This window comes from Phocoena sinus, chromosome 14, assembly GCF_008692025.1.
Source record: "Phocoena sinus isolate mPhoSin1 chromosome 14, mPhoSin1.pri, whole genome shotgun sequence".
In the NCBI taxonomy this organism is placed as follows: domain Eukaryota; kingdom Metazoa; phylum Chordata; class Mammalia; order Artiodactyla; family Phocoenidae; genus Phocoena; species Phocoena sinus.
The window spans coordinates 73,622,775-73,644,436 of record NC_045776.1 but is presented as its reverse complement, the minus strand read 5'-3'; the positions used below and the strand labels follow the sequence as shown (position 1 = coordinate 73,644,436).

Genomic DNA, 21,662 nt, shown 5'->3' with positions numbered 1-21,662 from the left:
ATAGCTTTTTATTTATTTTAAATTACCTTTTATTCGTGAATAGCAACTTTTGGAGCAAATTAGATTACTCAACAGATAACATTTTTAAGATAATGTGTTATGAGTGGGATTAATGACCCTGTGATAGTCATAGGTAGAGATAATACTGTGTATCAAACAATGTAGATGGAAGATGGTAGGCCCTGAAAAGTAATTTCAGATCAGAAATTGGCCCAAATGAAAGATGATATTGATAGGTATGATTCATGAGAAGAGCTTAAATAAAATTGTTTCATGAAATGGGAAAAAAGCAAAAAATTGAATATTTTATGAGTTCATATATGAACATATAACCAAATTACTAAAATGAATACTGAAAGCAGGGGCGTCTCTGTTCCCATGTTAGTATGTTTCTGTAGACTATATATCCTGTTCAGAGCTACAGAAGCCATCAATTCTCACTTCACCTTTGCTTCTCTGAGCCCCTCTTTCCCACTCAGTGCTTGAGATATTCGATATTTTTGGATTCTTCCACCAATACACTTCTGCCTTTGGTTATCCTTTTCCTTTACCTGCTACCTCTTATGGTGCTGGCTCTCCTGTTGGTGGGGCTTCCGGCGGCAGCAGCATTGCCTCCAGCGGGGGGGGAGCCTCCAGCAGCGGCAAGGGGGCCTCCTCCGGTGGGGGGGCCTCCTCTTCCTGGTCCTTCTCTTCTGACTCCTCCTCCTGTAGCCCCACTGGTAGAAACTTCGTTAAGAATCCCTCACTAGTGGTTTCCTCTGAACTTTGCTCCAAGGTATGCCCTAGGGTCTCTACTGACTCATTTACAGCCCTGAGGGTAATGTAAAATATTAAAACTAACAACAATATTAAAAGAAATGAAGGGAGTATGAAAATTAGCTTGCCAACATTTCTAAACTGAATGCTACGATGAAAAGAACCACCACCTAGACCTACACTTTGAATTTCAGTTGGTTTGCCAGGTGGACCACTGTCTACACTACCACCATCTCCTGGACCTCTGCAGTCAGGGGGAGCATAGCCAGCCTGACAATGGCAGTGCCTAAAATTGTTGCAAACTCCTTTACCATTACACATTTCTGCTGGTTTGCAGTCATACTTTAGCACAGCATAATCAGTACAAGAGTAATTTACACAGACTTTGTTTGGAGCACAAAGAGTGCCAGTGTGTACATCTCCATCATCAGGGATATCAGTAGTGTTATAGGCATCCATGCTCCAGCACCAGTCATCTTCATGAGCGACCTGGATCAGTGTATGATTTGGTTTGATTTGTGGTACCTGTCTAACATTTGTACATATAAGTTTCCCACAAAATATATTATCATCTACACACTTCAAATATCTTAACCTAGGTGAGTTGGTAATACCACAGTTTCCAAACCGGTCCCCTCTTCTGTTCATTGAAATGTAACAGTTTTCTGGGGCAGACCTTGCAGAGAACCCATATATATCCATGCACTGATTATCAGGGTTCTTACAGCGACCTCCAGCGCAATAGTGAATTCTGTCACACACTGTACCATCTATCTTATAGCTGTCTATGGGGCATTCTCCAGAGGAACCATCACAATACTCTGGGAGGTCACACTCCCCCAAGGCAGGACGGCACATGAATCCCTTATATTTCAGTTGGCATTTAACGCAGCAGAGTCCATCACCACACTCTGCATTCTCCTTCAGCCTACATGTTTGGTCACAGCATGGGTGATTGTCACAGTCAGAACCACAGTCACACTGCTCCCCCTCTTCTACAACACCATTTCCACAGCGGGAATCCCTCCGTACGCGGCCTTTGGGCCCAGGCTTGTTAAATAGGCAGGCCCCTTTGTGTTCCCAGAGGAACTGGTAGAAGAAGTCAGAGCTGCAGTTGCTGAAGCCACTTTCTTTAGTGATATTTTCACGCATGAGGCCAAAGGGTTTATCTTTACAAACGCAGGCCGAATGGTCATGCGGAATACCCAAGTTGTGCCCAAGCTCATGGACCATGAGCGCTGCAAACAGGAGGACATCCTCATGGTGGAAGGATTCAACGGCTGCTGCAAAACCACTTGAACAGGCACCGCTGAGAAATGCCTGCCCTGTATCCCCTTTAGGATGGTGTCCAACGATCATGTGGGCAACATCATGCTTCACGCGATGGAAGAGCCTCTCTTGTCTCCAGCTATTGAAATGCCTGAGTGCAACTTGCAGGTCCACTGGGACCTGTATGAGGTCCCCCTCGGTCCAGATCTCCATTCCAGCCAGCACCACCTCTGTGTTTATTCCCCTAGTGAAGCTGTTGGCCAGAGCAATGATGTCCATTACTCTCTGGACTGTCTCATTGACGTCACTGCCCCACATTTGGAACCGCAGGTTGTCGACCACGACAAACATCTCCACATATTTGGTATGTGACCACAAGTAGGATGGCACCTGCTGACTGCGAGGCTTGCTGCTCTCCTGTTGCCGGCTGGTGAATGCCACTTGGCTGTCATTGGAAGTGACACTACAGGAGACTAGAGCTTCATGGGCCATGGTGTACAACACATGTTCAAACCGTTTTGAAGAGTGAATGGGCTCAATGCCATAGGATTTTGCCTCCTTAATCAGGATGCCTCTGAGGCCTGAACAGGTGTTGACAGAAACAAAAGAACCTGGGACTCCTTCTATGTAGCCTTCATAATGACAGTCATGTGAGATGAAAGACATTTCTTGCCCCAGGATGCCATTGTGGTAGCTGAAGACTGGAAAGTTATTCACAAAATAGTCTCTCTTCACCTTCAGGTGAATCAGCTGTTTCTGGCCCTGCATAAATAGCACATAGGAGAGCTTTTCCACTTGGTCTTCCCTTCCTTCCACTGTCAGACTCTTGGGGGTGACTGTTTCATAGGAAGAGTAATATACTGATCCCAGGTCACAGTACAAGCTTGGCAGAGAAATCACCAACAGCAACACAATCCTCAAACTGAAACATGAAGATCCTGGCACTGCCCCCAGCCTCAAATCCCTCTTCTGCTGAGCCCAAGTCTGAAACTTTATCTTACCCTCCTTCAGGGCCACTTGGTTTTTCCGTAGAGAAGGCAGTATAGAGGCAGAGTGTGTCACAGATGCTGCCATGTTAAATCAGTTGATGATGCAGGGCCTATGTCCAGCAGCAGCAGCTTTCCCTGACACGCAGACCCTCTGTCACAGGTATTCACTTCAGATCTATGCTGGCTCCCTTATGGGTGGGTACTGCCCAACTCAGTCTTAGAGACCTTGGGGCTGTGTTTCTGTTCTTGCTTTTCTCTCGGCCTTCAGTGGTTTCCTTACTATATGACTTCCTTCCAACAGCAATGGTTTTAATGTTCCTTGGCTAAGTTCCCTTTACGCTTACACAGAGATATACCAAGTAGAAGGCCTGTAATGATTCAGCCAGGACTGTTACTCAGGTAAATTATCCTTATCCTCAGCCCAGGGCCACACTACTCCTGATATCCGTTAATCTGCGCATTCTTTGAAACCCAACATTCTGGCAGGAGGTCAGGGGGGAGGGGATGGGGATTCTTCGGGATCTCAGAGCAGGACGAAGCTCTCTGTTGCCCATTACCTCTTTTCCTCATTTCTGTAGTATTGAGGGTACTGTTTTTCAGTCCAGCCCTCCTTTGTCAGGGTCTGGTTTTTCTCCTTTAATTCAAGAAAACTTGTATGTGGATGCACAAATTCTCCCTCATTAACTTTTGTTCATAACAGATGAGTTTAGCCACTTTGTGTCTGCATATATACATAATTTTCCTCTAATAAGTTTTCCTAATGCACAAACGTACTAAGTGTTAAATGAAAGGAGTTCAGTTTCACTACGGAGACTTACAAGTGACTAAGATCAAAGTTCAGTTCCTCCCAACATAAAAACAAAGTCTGGAATAAAACTAAACTCTGATTAACCAGGTATCTAGTTACCATTTCATCAAGAAAATAAAAATGGACTGTATAAGAGCTTTTTAAAGACTTCTTGAACTGTAATGTCTATGGAAGTCCTTGGATTTGATTTTGATGTTGATCTCCTGGTGTATTTAGCAGTATAAATTTAAAAGGAAAAAAGCCCTATTTAACCACATTCCTTGCCCAGTTATTCTCCTTTGCATCATAAGATGAACTAAAGACTCTACATCTTTTATCTTGCATAAAAATAATTTTATATTAAGTCAAATATCTACAATATAAAACCTTCAAAATAAGGGTTATGGCTATAAGTACCACACAAAAATGGAGAAATGCCTTATATAATTCAAAAGAGAATGGAATAGTACTACAAGATCTCAGATATAAGCATGAGAGTAGATCAACTCATTATCCCCAGTTAATAATATTTAATTCCTAATACAGATGAAAAAATTAATCATCTACATCTAGCAAGAAAATTAATACTATCATATCACAAACACATTAAAAAATTTATAGCAAAAATGGTGAAATGATTTCCAGCTGGATTTCTTTTCTCCTTGTGTTCTGTATAAGAGGAAAGCCTCTTAAAATTATGTAACTTGGAAATGATCACAGATTTAAGATGTTTCCCTGTGTCTTAACCAAACAGGCAGGGAAAATTTAAGTCATTCTGTGGGACAAAAAAATCAATAATGAAAGACCACTTCTACTTTTTTAAATAAATAAAAATATAATTAAAATCAAATATCCAATTTTCCAGTTCTCAAATTGAGACACATTTTCTTCAATAAATACACACGCACGCAAGCATTCACACACAAGATCTGATTTAAATCATTTGACTTCTTCAACCAATAATTCCTTCAACTTGTTCTATCTCAAATGAATACAAAAACAAAACTCTTTAAAAAGCAGTTCCTCCTATCATATGTTTCAGACAATAAATTTCCCACGTGTTCTCCTATAGCTTATACAATACATTAGCTAGAAAAATACAAAAGTTGTTTCGCATCAAGCAGATTAATAACTATGGTAAAGTCTAAAGGTATTTGAGTAATGGTTTTATAGTAAGCAGAGGGTTAGCAAATCATGTAGGAAAACTGAAGACTCTAACCTCCTGCCTATGAGAACTGTTCTTACAGTGTGAACTTCCTGCAGGTACAGGCATTAGACAGGCCAAAAGAGACAAGGATGATTGTGTTTCACTTCCAGTACATGTGAATGTTTTATTAGTAAACCTGACTGGTAAAGTTAAAGCCTACAAACAAATTCCATAAACAACACTCCACTTTAAAGACCAAACATTGCTGAGTCTTTTGGAAGCTGTTGTTTTGTCAAGGAGCTCTCTGTAGGATAGGACCCACTTTTGAGTTACAACAGCTAGAGCATCCTCCAGGGTATTCACAAACTTTCAGCATGGACCTGTCTGGATACAGCACTCATTTTCACGGCCAGTTTAATTCAGACTAAAGAGACACGGGCAACTGCTGCTCAGAGTAAAAGGAAGAATCTTTTGGATACCCTTTTAGATCATGCCTAAAATTCACCACACAGGGAAGGAAATCATCTTGAGCCTCTAGAAGACACCCAGATAACAAATTTGAGAAGTTAATGGTAGACTGGGCATGCTAGAAGATTCCTCTGAAGAAAAAGAAGAGTAACAAAGTTAATTACTGCCTTTCTCTCCCAAGCGAATACTGAACCTCTACCCTAAGATAAGAAAAATAACAGGTATTCAGTTGTTCCAGAAACAACTGCAGAGTTTTTCCTGATTGTAAGAAGTGATTTTGATTTGTAAGACTGCATTTCACTGAAAAAACAGAATAATTCAACCCTTAATTCAACTCTCAGCTAAGTTTTCTGGTTAGTAAATGAGAAAACATTTTGTTTTTCTCTGCTGCCTGTTTGTTAGATTCTGCCATGTTTAAAAGTACTGAATTCTCGGGCTTCCCTGGTGGTGCAGTGGTTGAGAGTCCGCCTGCTGATGCAGGGGACGCGGGTTCGTGCCCCAGTCCGGGAAGATCCCACATGCCACGGAGCGGCTAGGCCCGTGAGCCATGGCCTCTGAGCCTGCATGTCCAGAGCCTGTGCTCCACAACGGGAGAGGCCACAACAGTGAGAGGCCCGCGTACCTCAAAAAAAAAAAAAAAAAAAGTATTGAATTCTCCTTACAGGGTATCCATTTGTAGCAGTTATCAATCACCGAAGATTAGTGAGCCTTACCTCAAAAAATGCCTTGAATTTAAAACTCTCCAAAGTAAAAGGGAACCAATGTGTAAGGTAATTTCTAAGAGATACTTAATGTTTTTATCATATATTCCTACAGTCATTCACACACATATGGGACATACTAAGCAAATGTCACCCTGAAGACATACTCAACAAAGTGGAAGAGTTAGAAAATAAGTGAGCTCTGTGGGGTTGATTTTGATTGAAGAGAATTTGATGGGATGAAACTGAATAACTGAGCCTACTGATCCTTTTCTTCTCCTCTGTGAATTGGAGTTGGCCTATTAGCTCTCCCATTTACCAACACAGAACCACCAATCAAGAACTGCTAAAAAAATAAATAAAAATGGTGTGTTATGGATGCCCATATGTACAACAACAAAGTAGAAAAGCACCCAGCCTTGTTTTCTATTCAAGTATCTGATCTCTGGGCCAGAACCATGCTTCCTGAAAATGAAGGGTGATAAATTAAAATACATGCATCCCAGGGGATGCCACCATGAAACCCAGGCAGAAAAGTTAGAGAAAAAGGGTAGCTTTAAGAGAAAAAACTTGGACCATCTTTAGATGCTAACCCAATAGTCCAGTTTTTATGATATGTAACTTTCTCAGAAAAATCATCCCATAAAAGGGGCCAGAAGAACAGGGAAAGGAGATAAGAAGCAATGGAGCTGGTGAGGGCTGCAGGAAAGGGAGAGGACAAAGTAGGATCTCAAAGGAGGTGGGAGGGCTGAAGCTCTGGTTAAACATGAAAAGAATAAACTCAATAGAGAATCCCATTAGATTTAAGAAATACACCAATACCTTTTAAAAAAATATGACAAAAAAGGAATATTACCACTCTTCTCTAGGGAATTAGGGATAAGAGAAATGAGGGCTCAACTCCCTGCCTCTTCCATCATGGGAGGTGGCACCCTGTAACAGGCAAGCAGTCTGCAACATGGATCCACAAAAATTTCTTGGCACCAGAGCTAATCCACTGATAGTGCAGAAAGTAAAATACACAGGGCAATTGAAACCAGATTCCACAGTACTTGATTCAACTGTTTACTAAGGTCAGTATAGTTGGTCCTTTGCCTACCACTGGCAAATGGTTTTTGTATACTTTATTACAAATAAAACAATCCTGCTTGACAATACCATCTGTCAGCTTTACCACATATGACTAAACAATCCTAAAGTAATAATATATTAGGAACTGAGCTTTTCTTAAAAACAAATGAACTATAAGTAAATCCTGTATCTAAATTTATACAGCATCTTTAAGCAATGTGGAAATGAAATTATGATTTATTAATTTACATACAAATTATACATTAATGAATAAATTTTCAACTTGTTAAAAAACAAAGTCTGAAGCTGTCATTATTGGGATTCGTGGGATGTGGTTTGCTCTTCTATCACTTGCTTCACAATTTCTGCCAGTTTTAGTCGATCTACTTTATCTGTGAATCCACGACCTGAAACCCAAAAAAGAAAAAGGTCAGTCTCCAAACTGTTTGGGAGGTGATAAGATTCTTGACAGAGCCCCAATAAGGTACATCTCACCAGTATGTGAGGAACCATCACCAACACTGATCAAAAGCAGTTCAACTCCCCCATTTTTCAAGTAGAACTGAGCAGCTTATTAACCTGGCTGTAAAAATCCAATGTTCAGTACAACAGCACAGCAAGAAACCACAAAGAGGGAGAAGTTCTTTGTGATATGTATGTCGACAACAGAACTCATATCCGGACTATATAAAGAACTCCTACACATCTATAAGAGAGATACAACTCAATAGAAAAATGGGCAAAAGAATAGGCACTTAACAAAATCTAAATGGCCAATAAACATTAAAACGTGCTTAAGCTCATAGTCATCAGGGAAAGGCAAAGTAAAATGACACGCAATACCAGTAGTACTTATTAATCAGAATGACTGAAATGAAAAAGACAATAGCAAGGGTTGGTGTGGATATAGAATAACTAGAACCCTCAAACACTGCTAGTCGAAGTGTAAATTGGTACAACCATTTTGGAAAACTGGTGGCAGTACCTACTGAAGCTAAACAGATGAATATCCCCATGAACCAGCAACTCCAATCCTAGATACATAAGAGAAGTGAGTTCATTAAAATATTCATAAAAGATGTACACAAGAGTGTTTATAGCAGTGCTTTCCTTAATTACCAAAACCTGGAAACAACCCATATGTCCGTTCAACAGCAGAATGGATAGATATAAATACAAAAAATATATATGTGTATATATATGGAGAAAAATATATACAGAGAGAATATATATATAGTTACATACATATATATGAGAATGAATTGCTGCTACACACAATATGGTTGAATCTCACAAATATAATCTTGACTAAAAGAAGCCAGACACAAAAGAACATAGACTTCTCTGACTCCACTTACATAAAATATAAAACCAGGCAAAACTAATACATACTGCTAGAAACTGGGATCATAATTACCCTTGTGAGGAGGGAGGTAGCAGTTAAAAGAGGGCACATGCTCCACTACATGTTCTAGGTGCCTGTTACATGGGAGTGTTCACTTTGTGAAAATTCATCGGACGTGCATACCTCAAATGTGATCACTTTTCTGTATTGATATTTCAAAATCTTCAAAAATAAAAAAAATCCTAGGGAAGCTAATCTCCTCCAAGTATGGGAATGGCCAGGCTAGCACTTTGGATTTCTCATGTCCAAGAATCAAGCTAGGCAATGAGTTTGCTTCCTTCCCTGAGCATCCTAGACCTTAAGTCTAGTTTAGTCTGCTAAAGTAGAAAGACAATACAAAAGCAGCTCAAAAAACACACCTGTACCTTGTTTGCCTGTGGGGAAAAAAATTCAAAGAGCAGCAGATTTGGCATTCTCTACTCTTCAGTGAAACAGGTCTTCTCTAAGCTAAGCAGATCAGCAGGGCGGACTCTGTGGTACTTTGCCCTCTTTCTCCCCTTCAGAGTATACTGCTCCTTAATACCCAGTGAACAACAGTTCAGGTATCTGGAAGGAGTTCTGAGATCTGTTTTTTTGCCCAAGTGCTATGTGACGGGGGCTCTGCAGCAATGAATCTGCGACACATAATTCATCTGAACTCTGGAAAACAAGCGAAAGGGCCAGATGTCCAGATATGCCTGGGCAGTTACTGTAGGGCTAACCCCCTGTCCCACAGTATTCCACTCACTCGCCAGCCCTACTTTACCTGAAAACAGTCCCAGCTTAGCCCCCAGAGATCCTACATATTCTAAACACAATTACTTCTCTGCATTCCTGGGGAAAGGCATAATTAAGGCTCCTACCATTCCAGCTGAAGCTTTGCAGAGTATCTCTTAGGAGTTTGCATTCCCGGTTATACTTCCAAGCTTCCTGAACTACTTCATTCAGCTTTTCATCTTCATTCTCTCCTATTGATAAAGATGAAGAAGAAGTTGCATTTTCCTGCAGCATCATGGGATTTTAGTGTCAGAGATGGAAGGACATGAGGTCCAACTTATTGAGAAGTGATGATTAAAGGTGCAAGCTTTACCAGACTATCATTACTTCTAGTCCCTACATTACATGTAGACCAGGGGTCCCAACCACTGGGCCGCACAGCAGGAGGTGAGTGGTGGGCAAGTGAGGGAAGCTTCATCTGTATTTACAGCCACTCCCCATCGCTCACATTACCACCTGAGCTCTGCCTCCTGTCAGCATTATGGTGAGTTGTATAATTATTTCATTATATATTACAATGTAATAATAATAGAAATAAAGCACACAATAAACGTAATGCACTTGAATCATCCTGAAACCACCCCCCCCGCCCCCCGTCCATGGAAAAACTGTCTTCCACGAAACCAGTCCCTGGTGCCAAAAAGGTTGGGGACCACTGATGTAGACCGCTTCTGGTTTCTCAACTCTTCCTGCTCTGACCACCTCACACAAATTCCCTGATGCCCCCAGAGTCTTAGCACTGGGGGATGGGAAATAGGCACCCATAGGATGTCGGACTATTGCTGAGCAAAAGCACCTGGTTAACTTAAGAGACCATGAGCCGGAGGGAGAATAAGACTGAGTGGGCTACCTTCTTTCTCCTAAGCTCATTTCTTACTTTGGAAGGCTACCTGAGGCACACTAGTAAGCTCCCCTAAAAGCCAAGGAATCTAGGAAGACTGGTCAACTCAACAGTTTCCTGGCCTACTACTTGAAGCATCTCATTCATCTGCTGAGAAAAGCCCATCATACCCCATTAGGTGGAAGGAGAACATACTGAAAAGAGAGCTCTCCCTCGAAAGGACTTCTGTTTAAGTCCCACCCTGCCCATGATACAAGTAGCAGCCAGGGCCGCTTCTGAACTTGAGAGATCGTCTCTTTATATTCACAAGTTAATGACAGCCTTGTACTCTAAGGGCTCTGGATATGGTGTTTCCCAACCCTCCTGACCTTCCCAACCTAATCCTGACCCTGTTCACATTTTTCATCCTCTATCCTGTAATCTCATTAACAAACTAGGAAAATACAAAATTACGTGCTGTGTCTGACGCTGGCAATTAAACCGAAACTAGAAATTTTACAGGAAACCAAAGGTGGGTCAGAGCCTCACTTTTCTGAGTTCCCACCGTCCATTCTTTTCAGTGGGCACAAACTGTATAATGTACTTATTTTCTTATAACACAAAGATGAAACAGACAACTTCAAATTAAGCCACTCCTTTAGTCATGTGCATGTGTGCACACACAGACACGCACAGAGCATTCATAAATGGTGTGACCTTTACCAGCCTGGGGGAGAATACACTGAGCAATCACATCTCGGAGCTTTTCCAAGGCAACATTTGAATCCTCGGCTCCATTCTCACGGTCGTGGATATAAACACCATCCTTTGGCTTGGTGCTTTAGAAGTTTGGGAGAGAGGTAATAACAAGGTGAGACTCCAAAACCCAACTCTTAACAGATGTTAATGCTAAACATAAGGAACAGATTTTTCAGATAAATAATTAACTATAGAGTATCTCCAACTTCTGATGCTATTTAAAGAACATATCCTTTCCACCCTCTTAAGAGACAAAAAAGGGCAGACCCCTGGCTGACCTTTCAGAACCCTGTACTCAACCACACCAGCCATGAGGGAGAACTGAAGAAATAAGCTCAGTTACCCGAGTAATTTCCTCTTCCTTAGAATGGGGTTGTTCACAGAGTGCAGGGGTTTGAGGCTGACTTTCAGGTCCTGGATTCGCATGTTGGCCAACTGTTCTGCATGGGCCTGTTGGATTCCTGCAACCACCGCCTGAATGCAAACACTGTCATCAGTTTTCCACATTCTGGGCACCTAAAAAGCCAATCTAAGACAGTGGGAAGGAGAATCACAAAGAACTAAGGTGGCAATTTCATTCTTATGCTGGCAGTATACAAATTTTGATAAGGCAGAGGACTCTTCCCCATGGATCAGCAGGGCCCAGGGAATACCAGGCCAACAGCTAGCCCTTCTTTCCTGTGGGCTGACAGAAATGCAAGTAAGAAATACTAACAAGGCTCATACTCACAGTCACTGGCAAGGGCAAGTGTAAAGAGAGTCATACATGTACATCAGGGGAAAAGCTAGCAGGCTGCCGCCTGAGAAGCCTCCCTGCCGCCTGAGAAGCCTCCCTCACTGCCCCCATGGTGTAGACAGTCACCTTAGCCCTGATGGCTCAGAACCCCAAGCATTTCACCTGGTGAGCATAGCAGACCCTCACAAACTGATCTATAAGCCAGTCAATTAATTTACAATGAGAAATAATTGTCATAAGGTCTAGCACTCTTCAAGTCTGTCTTTATGACCAGTGCGTTCTCTCACTACGGGCAGACCAATAAGGGAAGGCAAATAATCAGAAATGGCTTTGTAAGAATGAGACGATCCCACTTCTGTATTAAAAAAAAAAAGACAAACTCCATGAGTGTGTGTGTGTCTCCCCAGAAAAAGATCAGGAAGAATACACCAAGCCATAGGTCACCTCACCTCTGAGGGGTGAGACTGAGGCAGGGTAATGAAAGGGAACTTTTGCTTTTTATTTTATATACCTCCGCGTTGTTTGAATTTCAACAACAAAATTTGACAATTTACAAAAATAGTTCCTTGGTAAGCATGCAATTAGATCAGGAAGAGTTTGAACTCATTTAAGAGAACTATACTAACTGGCCCTGGCTACACGCCCCCAGACCCTTGAATCTATTTCCTTATCCGTGACAGCCCGACCAAAAAGATGAGAACACCTCAAGGTTGTGAGCTCAGGCTCCATCTCTTAGGCACAGCTTAGATGGACACTATTCAGTTTCTGCATATGTGGACATTTTTTCTACACTTCCAAAGTTGACCAGCCTGCATCTTGACCACATCATTTCTTTAAAAATGGGAATACACTGTCACATTGCAGTTCCATCTTATAGGCCCAGGAGCTACTCCTCCTCATTAAGAAGATTATGCATATCCATACTTGGCTTCATTATACACTAATCTTAAAGTAACTCCAGAAGGCAATCTTATTTCTCCATTTCAAGATCTTGAGGAAAGCCACAATGTAACACTCAATTGCTGACAACCAGAGGGTATAAGTAATCCTTTTGTATTCTGGACTGACCAAACAAACCATTTCTGGACTACTGGGCACATTTAAACCAGGAAGACAACTGCACACAAATCAGAGATAGCAGAAAACTCTGTTCCTTCTAGCTCTCCTTTCTCTCTCATACTCCAGCTAAACTAAGGGAGGTCTTAGCATTCTTTTTTCCTATTCGCTTACATTTCAACTCCATCCCTTCTAAGTCAGTAACACTCAAGTCTGTGTCACTGCCTTTCCCTCTCAGCCACATTCTGATTCCACACCACACATCCATCTACCACCTTAAACAATATCTAAAACCTAAGAGACTTCCCTTCACCCAAAACCAGCCTCATTCCTGATTTCCCTCTGTCAATGGTGTCACCAGATATGCCCACTGTCCCCTTATATCCAGTCAGTCACCAAAAATTGTAGAAATTTGTCTTCAAAAATATTGAGCCTATTCATTCATCTCTACTTCTCTGCTCCTAGAGCAGCTTCTCAGCTTCTAGATTATTGTAAAAGTATTAGGTTGGAAAGTCTGCAAGTCTGACTAACCATCTCTAAACACCTTCCCTGTGGCAAATCTCTTCTCAAAAATCTACAATAGCCTCTCAATTATGTCCTACCAAGACTTAAACCCCTCTGTCTACTTTCAAAGCCAGGTCTGCCACACCCATTTTACCAACTTCCCATCAATGAAGTCAGGCTTCATTACATGTAAAGGGGTTAAACATGTAAAGGGGTTAAGAAATGCCACACAACAGTTAATAATTGTGATGGTTTTTGCCTTCTCTTTGGGAACCCTTCCCTAATTACAGCCCTTCAAAGATGTTCTCTTTTTCTGAATTTCCATAGCATTCACAGAAAATTTAGCATGCAAAAGCTCTGATGTCTGAAAATGTTCCCTCTTTGTTTTGTGTTTATTGGTCTTTCCAACCAGTCTTGTTTAAACTCCTTGGGCAAAAGAACGGTGTCTGATACTGCTCTGGGCCCCCAACCCCATAGCACAAATATGAAGGACAGTCCTTTGAGTGTTCCCTTAGTGTATTTACCAGGCCTTGATCTGGTCTTTTACGGAAATAATCTCTTTATTTCCAATCCTGATCTTTGGAAGACCAGAGATATTTCTCTGGGAAAGACTGTGTGCTCTGCATTGTTTTGCCTTTAACCCCTCATTGAGTCAAGCCTCAGCATTCCTTCCCAACACAGCCTTTTTGGCCAACAAAATAAGCATCATTCAAAACCTTATCCATCATCAGTTGAGCAGAGGGTAGCACATTATCCAGGGCCTCAGTTGAGTTGAGCCAGGGGTGATCCAACACTCCCTCGATGGTAAGTCTTTCCTCTGGTTTGACCTTCAAGAGCCTGTGGAGAAAAGGCCAACAGGGCTGCCATGCAGTTGCTTCCAGAGGCCGGGAAGTTCCTGGGTCTGGCTCTAACCAGCTCCAGCTTCTGACTTTCCACCAACTCTTATAAGCCTAGGCTTTCTATTTGCAGGACAGAGGTGGGGCTCTCGTCCCTAACCGTTAGTTGTGAGGGCACTCTGTCCTTAGGCAGTTCTTTCTATACTAAATAAATTGAGATAAGAATGGTAGGAAAAGGCTTAGTCCAGTGATACCTCAGACTGAGTTCTAGGTTCAGTAAAGTAATCTTACATATGGCTTACAGTTCCTGAGACACTGAATCCCCAGACTAATGTTTCTAGGACAGTGGGCTATAATTTCCAAAAGGGACTCAAAGTGCTCTTTTGGCTAACAGTGACTGTAGAATTAGTCGAGGGGTCATACGGTTCTGAAAATCCAGGTTGCTACTTGTGATAAAACTCTTGTCACCATTTGGCAGGACATGAACCCTTTATTCCAAAGACATTCAAAAGCTAAAAATCTAGGGCTTCCCTGGTGGCGCAGTGGTTGAGAGTCCGCCTGCCGATGCAGGGGACACGGGTTCGTGCCCCGGTCCAGGAGGATCCCACATGCCGCGGAGCGGCTGCGCCTGTGAGCCATGGCCGCTGAGCCTGCGTGTCCGGAGCCTACTGCTCTGCAACGGGAGAGGCCACAACAGTGAGAGGCCTGCGTACCGCAAAAAAAAAACAAACAAAAAAAAACCACACAAAACAACAACAAAAAGCTAAAAATCTAATCTCTGAGAAGGGGATGGCATTTCCTTCTAAGCCTAATGTATTGTTCTGTACCATCGGCTTTTTGACCATAGTTCTTTACATCTTGTACATTTATCCTAATGCAATTCCTAGCTCACCCCAGCATGTTCCCTGGGCCTCTTACAGCACCTTCTTCCAAATACATAGCCTCCCATTCCAAACATCAGAGTCAGGACAACGTGCCTACTCGCTCTTTCATGTTCTCTGTAACCTTTTGGATCATTGTGAACAAACAGCTTCAGATTCTAAAGAAAGGATTATTTAGAAAAGAATCTCAATGCTGAAAGAAGATAATCAATGTTGCTCTAGGGAGAGGAAATATATTCTACAGAACTGCAAAGAACCAATTAGAGGATACTGATATTTTGGTTAAGTAACTGAGAATACAGCAGGGAAAGAGCATAGGAAGACAAATGATGATTTAAACATTGCCTCCACCCTCCTAAAAAACTTTCACCTGTATATTTTAGAAACTAGTCCCTTTTTGAATACATAAACACCTAACCAACAGAACAAGCTCACTTCTGAAAGAGAGTAATCTCCATACAGAAACAGCTGTACTGTTAGGAGACAGTTCCCAGGTACTGCCCTTTTAATGCTTATCTTTATCGCATTACAGATGAAGAAACTGAAACCAAAAGAGGAAAAGTTACTCAGTGAAGAACAAGCAGTAGGATACCAGAACAGCGTCCAAGTTCCAGTCAGCTAAGCCTCTGACACAGGTGGGTAGAAAAAGCAAAGACACCTCATATTTAGGTCTGACTTCTTTCTTAGTGCTCTAGCTAATTTCTCCAAAGGACTCTGAATGTCAAGTCTCCATCATCCATTCACTACCCCTAATTCTTCTAAATCTTTCCATCTTAATATACACCAGAGCAACCAACTAGCAGTAGGAAGGGCAGGAGGTGGGGTCCAGGCCCCGCACAACCAATCACACACTCCCACAGCAGCTAAGGAATGAAAAGCCAAAAGCATCATGGTCATTTTAGCACCCCAGTTCAGTTCCTGGAATCATGTCTGTCCCAAATGACCGGCCTCCGTGCAGGAAGGGTACACCAGGGGGGTTACCATTTAAGGTCCTAAATTAATGCTCACAGATACAATGGCTACCAAGGGACCTGGATTCAACCCTAAGGACAAATTCTAGGAGTGCAACAGGAGGGAGCAAAGCTCCAATTTCACCAAGGTGTGGACACTGAGAACTCTCATCTCAGGCTCCAGGGAAAATTTTCTGTGATGCTAAAATGAGAAGGAGCATGCCTGGGAAACAAATGACTTTCCTTTACCCAACATTCCTTTGTGTTCCACCACTTTTAAGGCCTCCCTGGCCTCCCCCCGCAGTGGCCTGGGGACTCACTTCCTCACAACATCTTTGGCCATCTCTGAGATCTGGCTCCACTCTTCCTCTGGGAACTCAAAACTGCCTGTCATGATCTTTCTCCGCATATCCTTTGGGATAGTCCGGCTGTGGTGTCTGGAGTAAAAAGGAGGGTATCCGCACAACATCACGTAGATAATCACCCCTAGGGACCACAAGTCACAGCTCTGAAAGCAAAAAGAACATGGTCACTCACAGCAGAGGCACAGCTCTAAAATAAAGTCCCTAGGACTGACCCAGAAACAGCCCCTGATATACACAGGCTGATATCTCTGAGAATCACTTCACAGAGACTGTAAAAGCTTCAGGAAGTCTTAAGAGAATTAACCATTCTCTCCTTATTTGTTACGTGCTACCAACACTACACGTGTGCACACCATATATACAAGGCCAGTCTGGGGTAAAATAGTCACTTATTCTCACTGTTTAGGCCCAAGCTGCTACCTGATTATTGGGTACAGATGTAGGATACTTTGTCCCCAGCCAGAAAAGTGATAGCTATAAGCCAGCTGGTTGTGAAACATTTACTCTGTCCACCTGGGCAGGGCTGAGGGTGCAGGAACAAAGCAGCTAGGACACGGGTGGGCTGACTCTATAAAACAGCACAAGTCATTTTATAAAGGCCCAAAGCAGTCTGACAAAGCTTAGGGATAGGCACTGCAGGGAAAAACAGGAAGCTAAAAGCAATCCTTTGGCCATGAAGGACTCACTGTGCCCATTTGCAAGACCATTCTTGGGGAAGATATTCTGAACGAAACAAAACTGCCACCAACTACCATGTCTGTAGATATTAAGGCGATTTCATGGCCTGTAGTCACAGCATGCTTATTAATAAAGGACTCCTATTTTAATTAAACGTAGCTCTACCTGCCTCGGAAACTGGGTCCTCAGAGGCTTCAACACAGAGGCTTGTCCTCCTGAATTGCAGGACAAAAGCAGTGTCCACCTGAGAAAGGCAGCCCAGGGAACCTGCCACTGTGGCCACACGCTCCTCACACCACAGCTGGGCGCTGCTCTGAGTGAAGCCTGGAAAATGAGGTGTCTCAGGTACTCTCAGCCATGTCTTGGCATCATACTAGTAGACATTTATAGATGACATGACCCATGCTGTAGAACATACTTATAAAATTATAGAGGTGGAGAGAAATCTTAAAAAATAGTTCACATGAGGAAACTGATACTACAGAGATCTTGTCATCTCTAAGGTCATCTGTCAAGAGTGAAACTAAGTGCACCACCAACATCATACAGCTGAATGGTGGTGGAGTCACAGCAAGTCACCTGGCCTACTGCCTCTTTTTCTTTTTCTTTTTAATTAACGTTAATGTATTTATTTACCTTTTGAAATTTTAACTACATCTTTTTACTTTATTTTTATTTAAAAAATTATTTGTAAATGTAGCAGTCAGTGTTCACTTTGTTGCCAATATAAAGATTATAACTAGACCAACATATATACACATTCAAAAGTAATATGAACTTATTTCAATATACTACTCATCTGTGGAGTGTAAATTTTATGAATGCCATGCTAATTCACAAACACCACTAGATTCACAAAATGGAACAGGAAGAGGAGAAAAAAATAGTACTGGGAAATAATGTATCACACAAGAATCTATTGTATTCATGATGAGAAGACCGTATCAAGTAAATTAATATCTCTGTTAGCTAAGTGCTTCTACCACTCAATTCCTGTCTGCACTGGGAAGCAGGAAGCAGTTTCTGACTGACTATAATCAGCACAGCCCTCACTTCCAACCTTCACTATATAAGGGCACAGCTGCCTACAGTTTTGCAAGTAGATCAAGATGATGTGGAGCAGTTCTTACTTGGGGACTGAACAGTGTTAATCATGAAAGTAGTTGTTTAGCGTTCTGGTCATGCTGTGCCAGTGCCAGTGCCAATGCAAGTGGAGGGTCCTGAGTGCCACAGAAGCCTGTGTGTTCTTCGATATGTATGCCTGCATGTGTGCACGCACATGCATTAGGAATATGTGGGGCCCTCTAAAGGTGTGGGACCAGGAAGAGCTGGCCTGCCTTTCTACCATCCTCAGCTCCCTCTCTACCATCTATATCACCTGGAGTCCCCAAGCAGCATCATTTTCTTCTGATCTACTCAGTGACTCCAGGACCTCTAGGACCTGTTTCAAGAGGCCCTAAACCTCTCATACTTTAGAACAGAGAAGCTTGATGTGTAGGCTACTGATTAAGAACTGTGAAGTACCAGGTAACACTTGGGAGCACTTGCTATGTGTACTAGACACTGTTCTAAGTTGGGTATTTTATGGGGTTAGAAAGAATGGCACCATAAATAGACAAATAATATTCTCTGAAATGGCCTCCACCTCAAAAAAGCAAGACAAACATATCTTTAAATGTGATCAGTGGACTGTACAGCTAGCCAAATATATAACCTCCAGGTGACCATAGCCTTTGGTTCCTGCTGTAAAACCTAAACTGGTATGAATCTTATTTCATCCGACAAATACTTGAATTCCACTCTTCTGCATATGTGGCTGCTTTCAGCCTCTTGGGCAGCAATATTAAGGGATAAGAATGGAATTTGCCACCTTCCCAGAGAGCCACAAACACCTCATAGGAGAAGAGGGGCTACACCCAAGGGGTAAAGATTAGTATCTCCTCTCCTACCTTGTTATAAGTGTAGGGTGTTGGCGAGGTAGGTATGATGCCAGATTTCTCCTTCTGATGCCTTCTCTGTGCCTCCAGTACCTGTCAGAGTTATACCAAAGGGGACAGTTTACTGAAAATCACACCAGCGACCTGCAGCTTGAGACAGACTGCTGGAAGGCTGAAGAGGGTAGTCACTGGCAGTCAACAATCAACAACTGAAAAAACTCTACATAAATACTTTCAAAAACCTTTTTCTTTCTTGGAATCAGCAATTTACCAGTGTTTGCCGAGGTCAAGGACATGAAGATTAAGTCCCTGAAGGAGATTTATCTCTTCTTCCTCTCGATCTGAGGTTACTTTTCCCTAGAGGAGTCCCTTATGCCTTTGAAAGCAGTGAAAGCAGAATGGTGCTGGCCAGCAGTTCAGGTTCGAGGTATTTGTTGCCATGAGGGACTGTAATAGTCACATGGGTCTGGGTGTTAAGTGCTCCAAGGAGGTAACCACTGCCATCCACAGGGCCATCCTCCTGGCCAACCACTCCGCTGTCATGGGTAATGGGACTCCTGGAAACACAAGATTGGCAAACCCCATACAGTTCCTTGAAGGTGACAGGATACTGCAGCTCTCTGCTGGTATGCTTCATCCTTGCACCCAGATCCACTGCTAGTGTCTTGGTCTTCGTGGCCACAAAGCTGCTGCTGACAGCAGGCACTGAAAACTGTTACACCTTGGTCAGCGGCTGCACAGCCTCATTGGGCAACTTTACCAAGGCCACCTTCGATGCCACCTCTAAGACCTACAGCTATCTTACACCTGACCTCTCGAAGGGGACTGTGCTCACCAAGGCTCCCTATCAGCAATTCATTGACCATCTTGTGTTGCACAAGGCTTGTGTTTTCACACAAGAATAATAAAGTGAATTAATTAAAACTGAAAAAGAAAATACCACTTATGAGAGCATAAAAAGTTAAGAATTGGGCTTCCCCGGTGGCGCAGTGGTTGAGAGTCCGCCTGCCGATGCAGGGGACAGGGGTTCATGCCCCGGTCCGGGAAGATCCCACATGCCGCGGAGCGGCTGGGCCCGTGAGCCATGGCCGCTGAGCCTGCGCGTCCGGAGCCTGTGCTCCGCAACAGGAGAGGCCACAACAGTGAGAGGTCCGCGTACCGCAAAAAAAAAAAAAAAAAAAAAATTTAAGAATAAATCTAAAAAGACATGTGAAAGACCTGTACATGAAAACTATACAAATATTGCTGAGCAAAACCAAAGACAAAAATACAGCTGGCTTATGGGTCAGAGGGCTCAATATTGTTATGATGTCAGTGATCCCATACTGAACTATACGTTTAAAACAACCCTAGTCAAAATCCTAGCATGTTTTTTTGTAGAAGTAAACAGTCAATTCTAAAGTTCATATGGAAATGCAAAGAAATTTTAATAGCCAAAACAACTATGAAAAAGAAGAACAAAGTTGGAGGGCTAAAACTACCTTATATCAAAAATTATTAAAAAGTGTCAATAATCAAAACAGTATGGTATTAGTGTAAAGACAGACAAAGAGATCAATGGACCAGAGTGGAAAATCCAAAAATAAACCCACACATATACATTCAACTGATTTTTGACAAAGGCTCAGAAGCAATGCAGTAGAGAAAAGATAGTTTTTCAACAAATGGTACTGGAACAACTAGATATACAAATGCTAAAAAATGAACTTGGATCCATACCTCACACATTATACAAAAATTAACTCAAAATGGATCACAGACCTAAATGTAAAGTCTAAAATTATAAAACTTGTAGCATAAAATCTTTGTGATCTTGAGTTAAGACAGATTTCTTGGATAGAAAACCAAAAGCAGAGTCCATAAAATTTTTTTAAAAAATTAACAAATTGGCCTTCACACCAAAATTAAAATCTTTTGCTCTTCAGAAGATGTTGTTACCACCTTACACCAGTCAGAATGGGCATCTTCAAAAAGTCTACAAATAGGGACTTCCCTGGTGGCACTGTGGTTAAGACTGCATGCTCCCAATGCAGGGGGCCCAGGTTTGATCTCTGCTCAGGGAACTAGATCCCATTTGCATGCCGCAACGAAGAGTTCATATGCCACAACTAAGGAGCCCACCTGCTGCAACTAAAAAGCCCAAGTGCTGCAACTAAGGAGGCTGCAAGCTGCAACTAAGGAGCTGGTGAGCTACAACTAAGGATCCCACCTGCTGCAACTAAGACCCAGCACAACCAAATAAATATTTTTTAAAAATCTACAAATAATAAATGCTGGAGAGGGTGTGGAGCAAAGGGAACCCTCCTACACTGTTGGTGGGAATGTAAATTGGTGCAGCCACTATGGAAAATAGTATGTAGGCTCCTTAAAAAACTACAAATAGAGTTACCATATGATCCAGTGATCCCAATCCTGGGCGTATATCCAGAAAAGATGAAAACACTAATTTGAAAAGATATATGCCACCCAATGTTCACAGTAGCACTATTTACAATAGGCAAGACATGGAAACAACTTAAATGGCCATCGATAGAGGAATGGATAAAGACGATGTGATAGACACACACACACAGAGGAATATTACTCAGCCATAAAAAAGAATGAAGTAATGCCATTTGCAGCAACATGGATGGACCTAGAGATTATCATACTAAGTGAAGTCAGACAGAGAAAGACAAATATCATGTGATATCACTTATATGTGGAATCTAAAGAAGTGATACAAATGAACTCATTCACAAAAGAGAAATAGACTCACAGACTTAGAAAACTAACTTATGGTTATCAAAGA

At 42.2% G+C, this 21,662-nt stretch overlaps 2 protein-coding genes across 4 annotated transcripts in view; both read right to left on the bottom strand.

The window, feature by feature from the left end:
- Window positions 1-561: 561 nt before the first annotated feature.
- On the bottom strand, window positions 562-3,310 carry LOC116765031 (disintegrin and metalloproteinase domain-containing protein 1a-like). The gene has a single exon (XM_032654069.1). It carries the CDS (start codon window positions 3,097-3,099, stop codon window positions 562-564), a length of 2,538 nt encoding a protein of 845 aa, XP_032509960.1. The 5' UTR covers window positions 3,100-3,310.
- Window positions 3,311-4,616: 1,306 nt separating this feature from the next.
- The window catches only part of MAPKAPK5 (MAPK activated protein kinase 5), a 40,672-nt gene continuing 23,626 nt past the window's right edge, over window positions 4,617-21,662 (bottom strand). The window contains exons 8-14 of one of the 3 annotated variants that reach the window (XM_032603146.1): window positions 18,884-18,964; window positions 16,212-16,399; window positions 13,941-14,061; window positions 11,272-11,402; window positions 10,893-11,008; window positions 9,436-9,540; window positions 4,617-7,595 (exon numbers count right to left, since the gene is read on the bottom strand). In XM_032603146.1, the coding sequence (XP_032459037.1) occupies window positions 7,501-7,595; window positions 9,436-9,540; window positions 10,893-11,008; window positions 11,272-11,402; window positions 13,941-14,061; window positions 16,212-16,399; window positions 18,884-18,964 (837 nt within the window). In that variant the 3' untranslated portion in view covers window positions 4,617-7,500. Of the gene's footprint in view, window positions 7,596-9,435; window positions 9,541-10,886; window positions 11,009-11,271; window positions 11,403-13,940; window positions 14,062-16,211; window positions 16,400-18,883; window positions 18,965-21,662 lie in introns of all 3 variants that reach the window. The other 2 variants (XM_032603145.1, XM_032603148.1) reach the window with 2 other exon arrangements.

What these genes read in the sequence shown, in the direction of transcription:
- LOC116765031 (XM_032654069.1), bottom strand. Translation starts at nt 3,099, where the DNA reads ATGGCAGCATCTGTGACACACTCTGCCTCTATACTGCCTTCTCTACGG.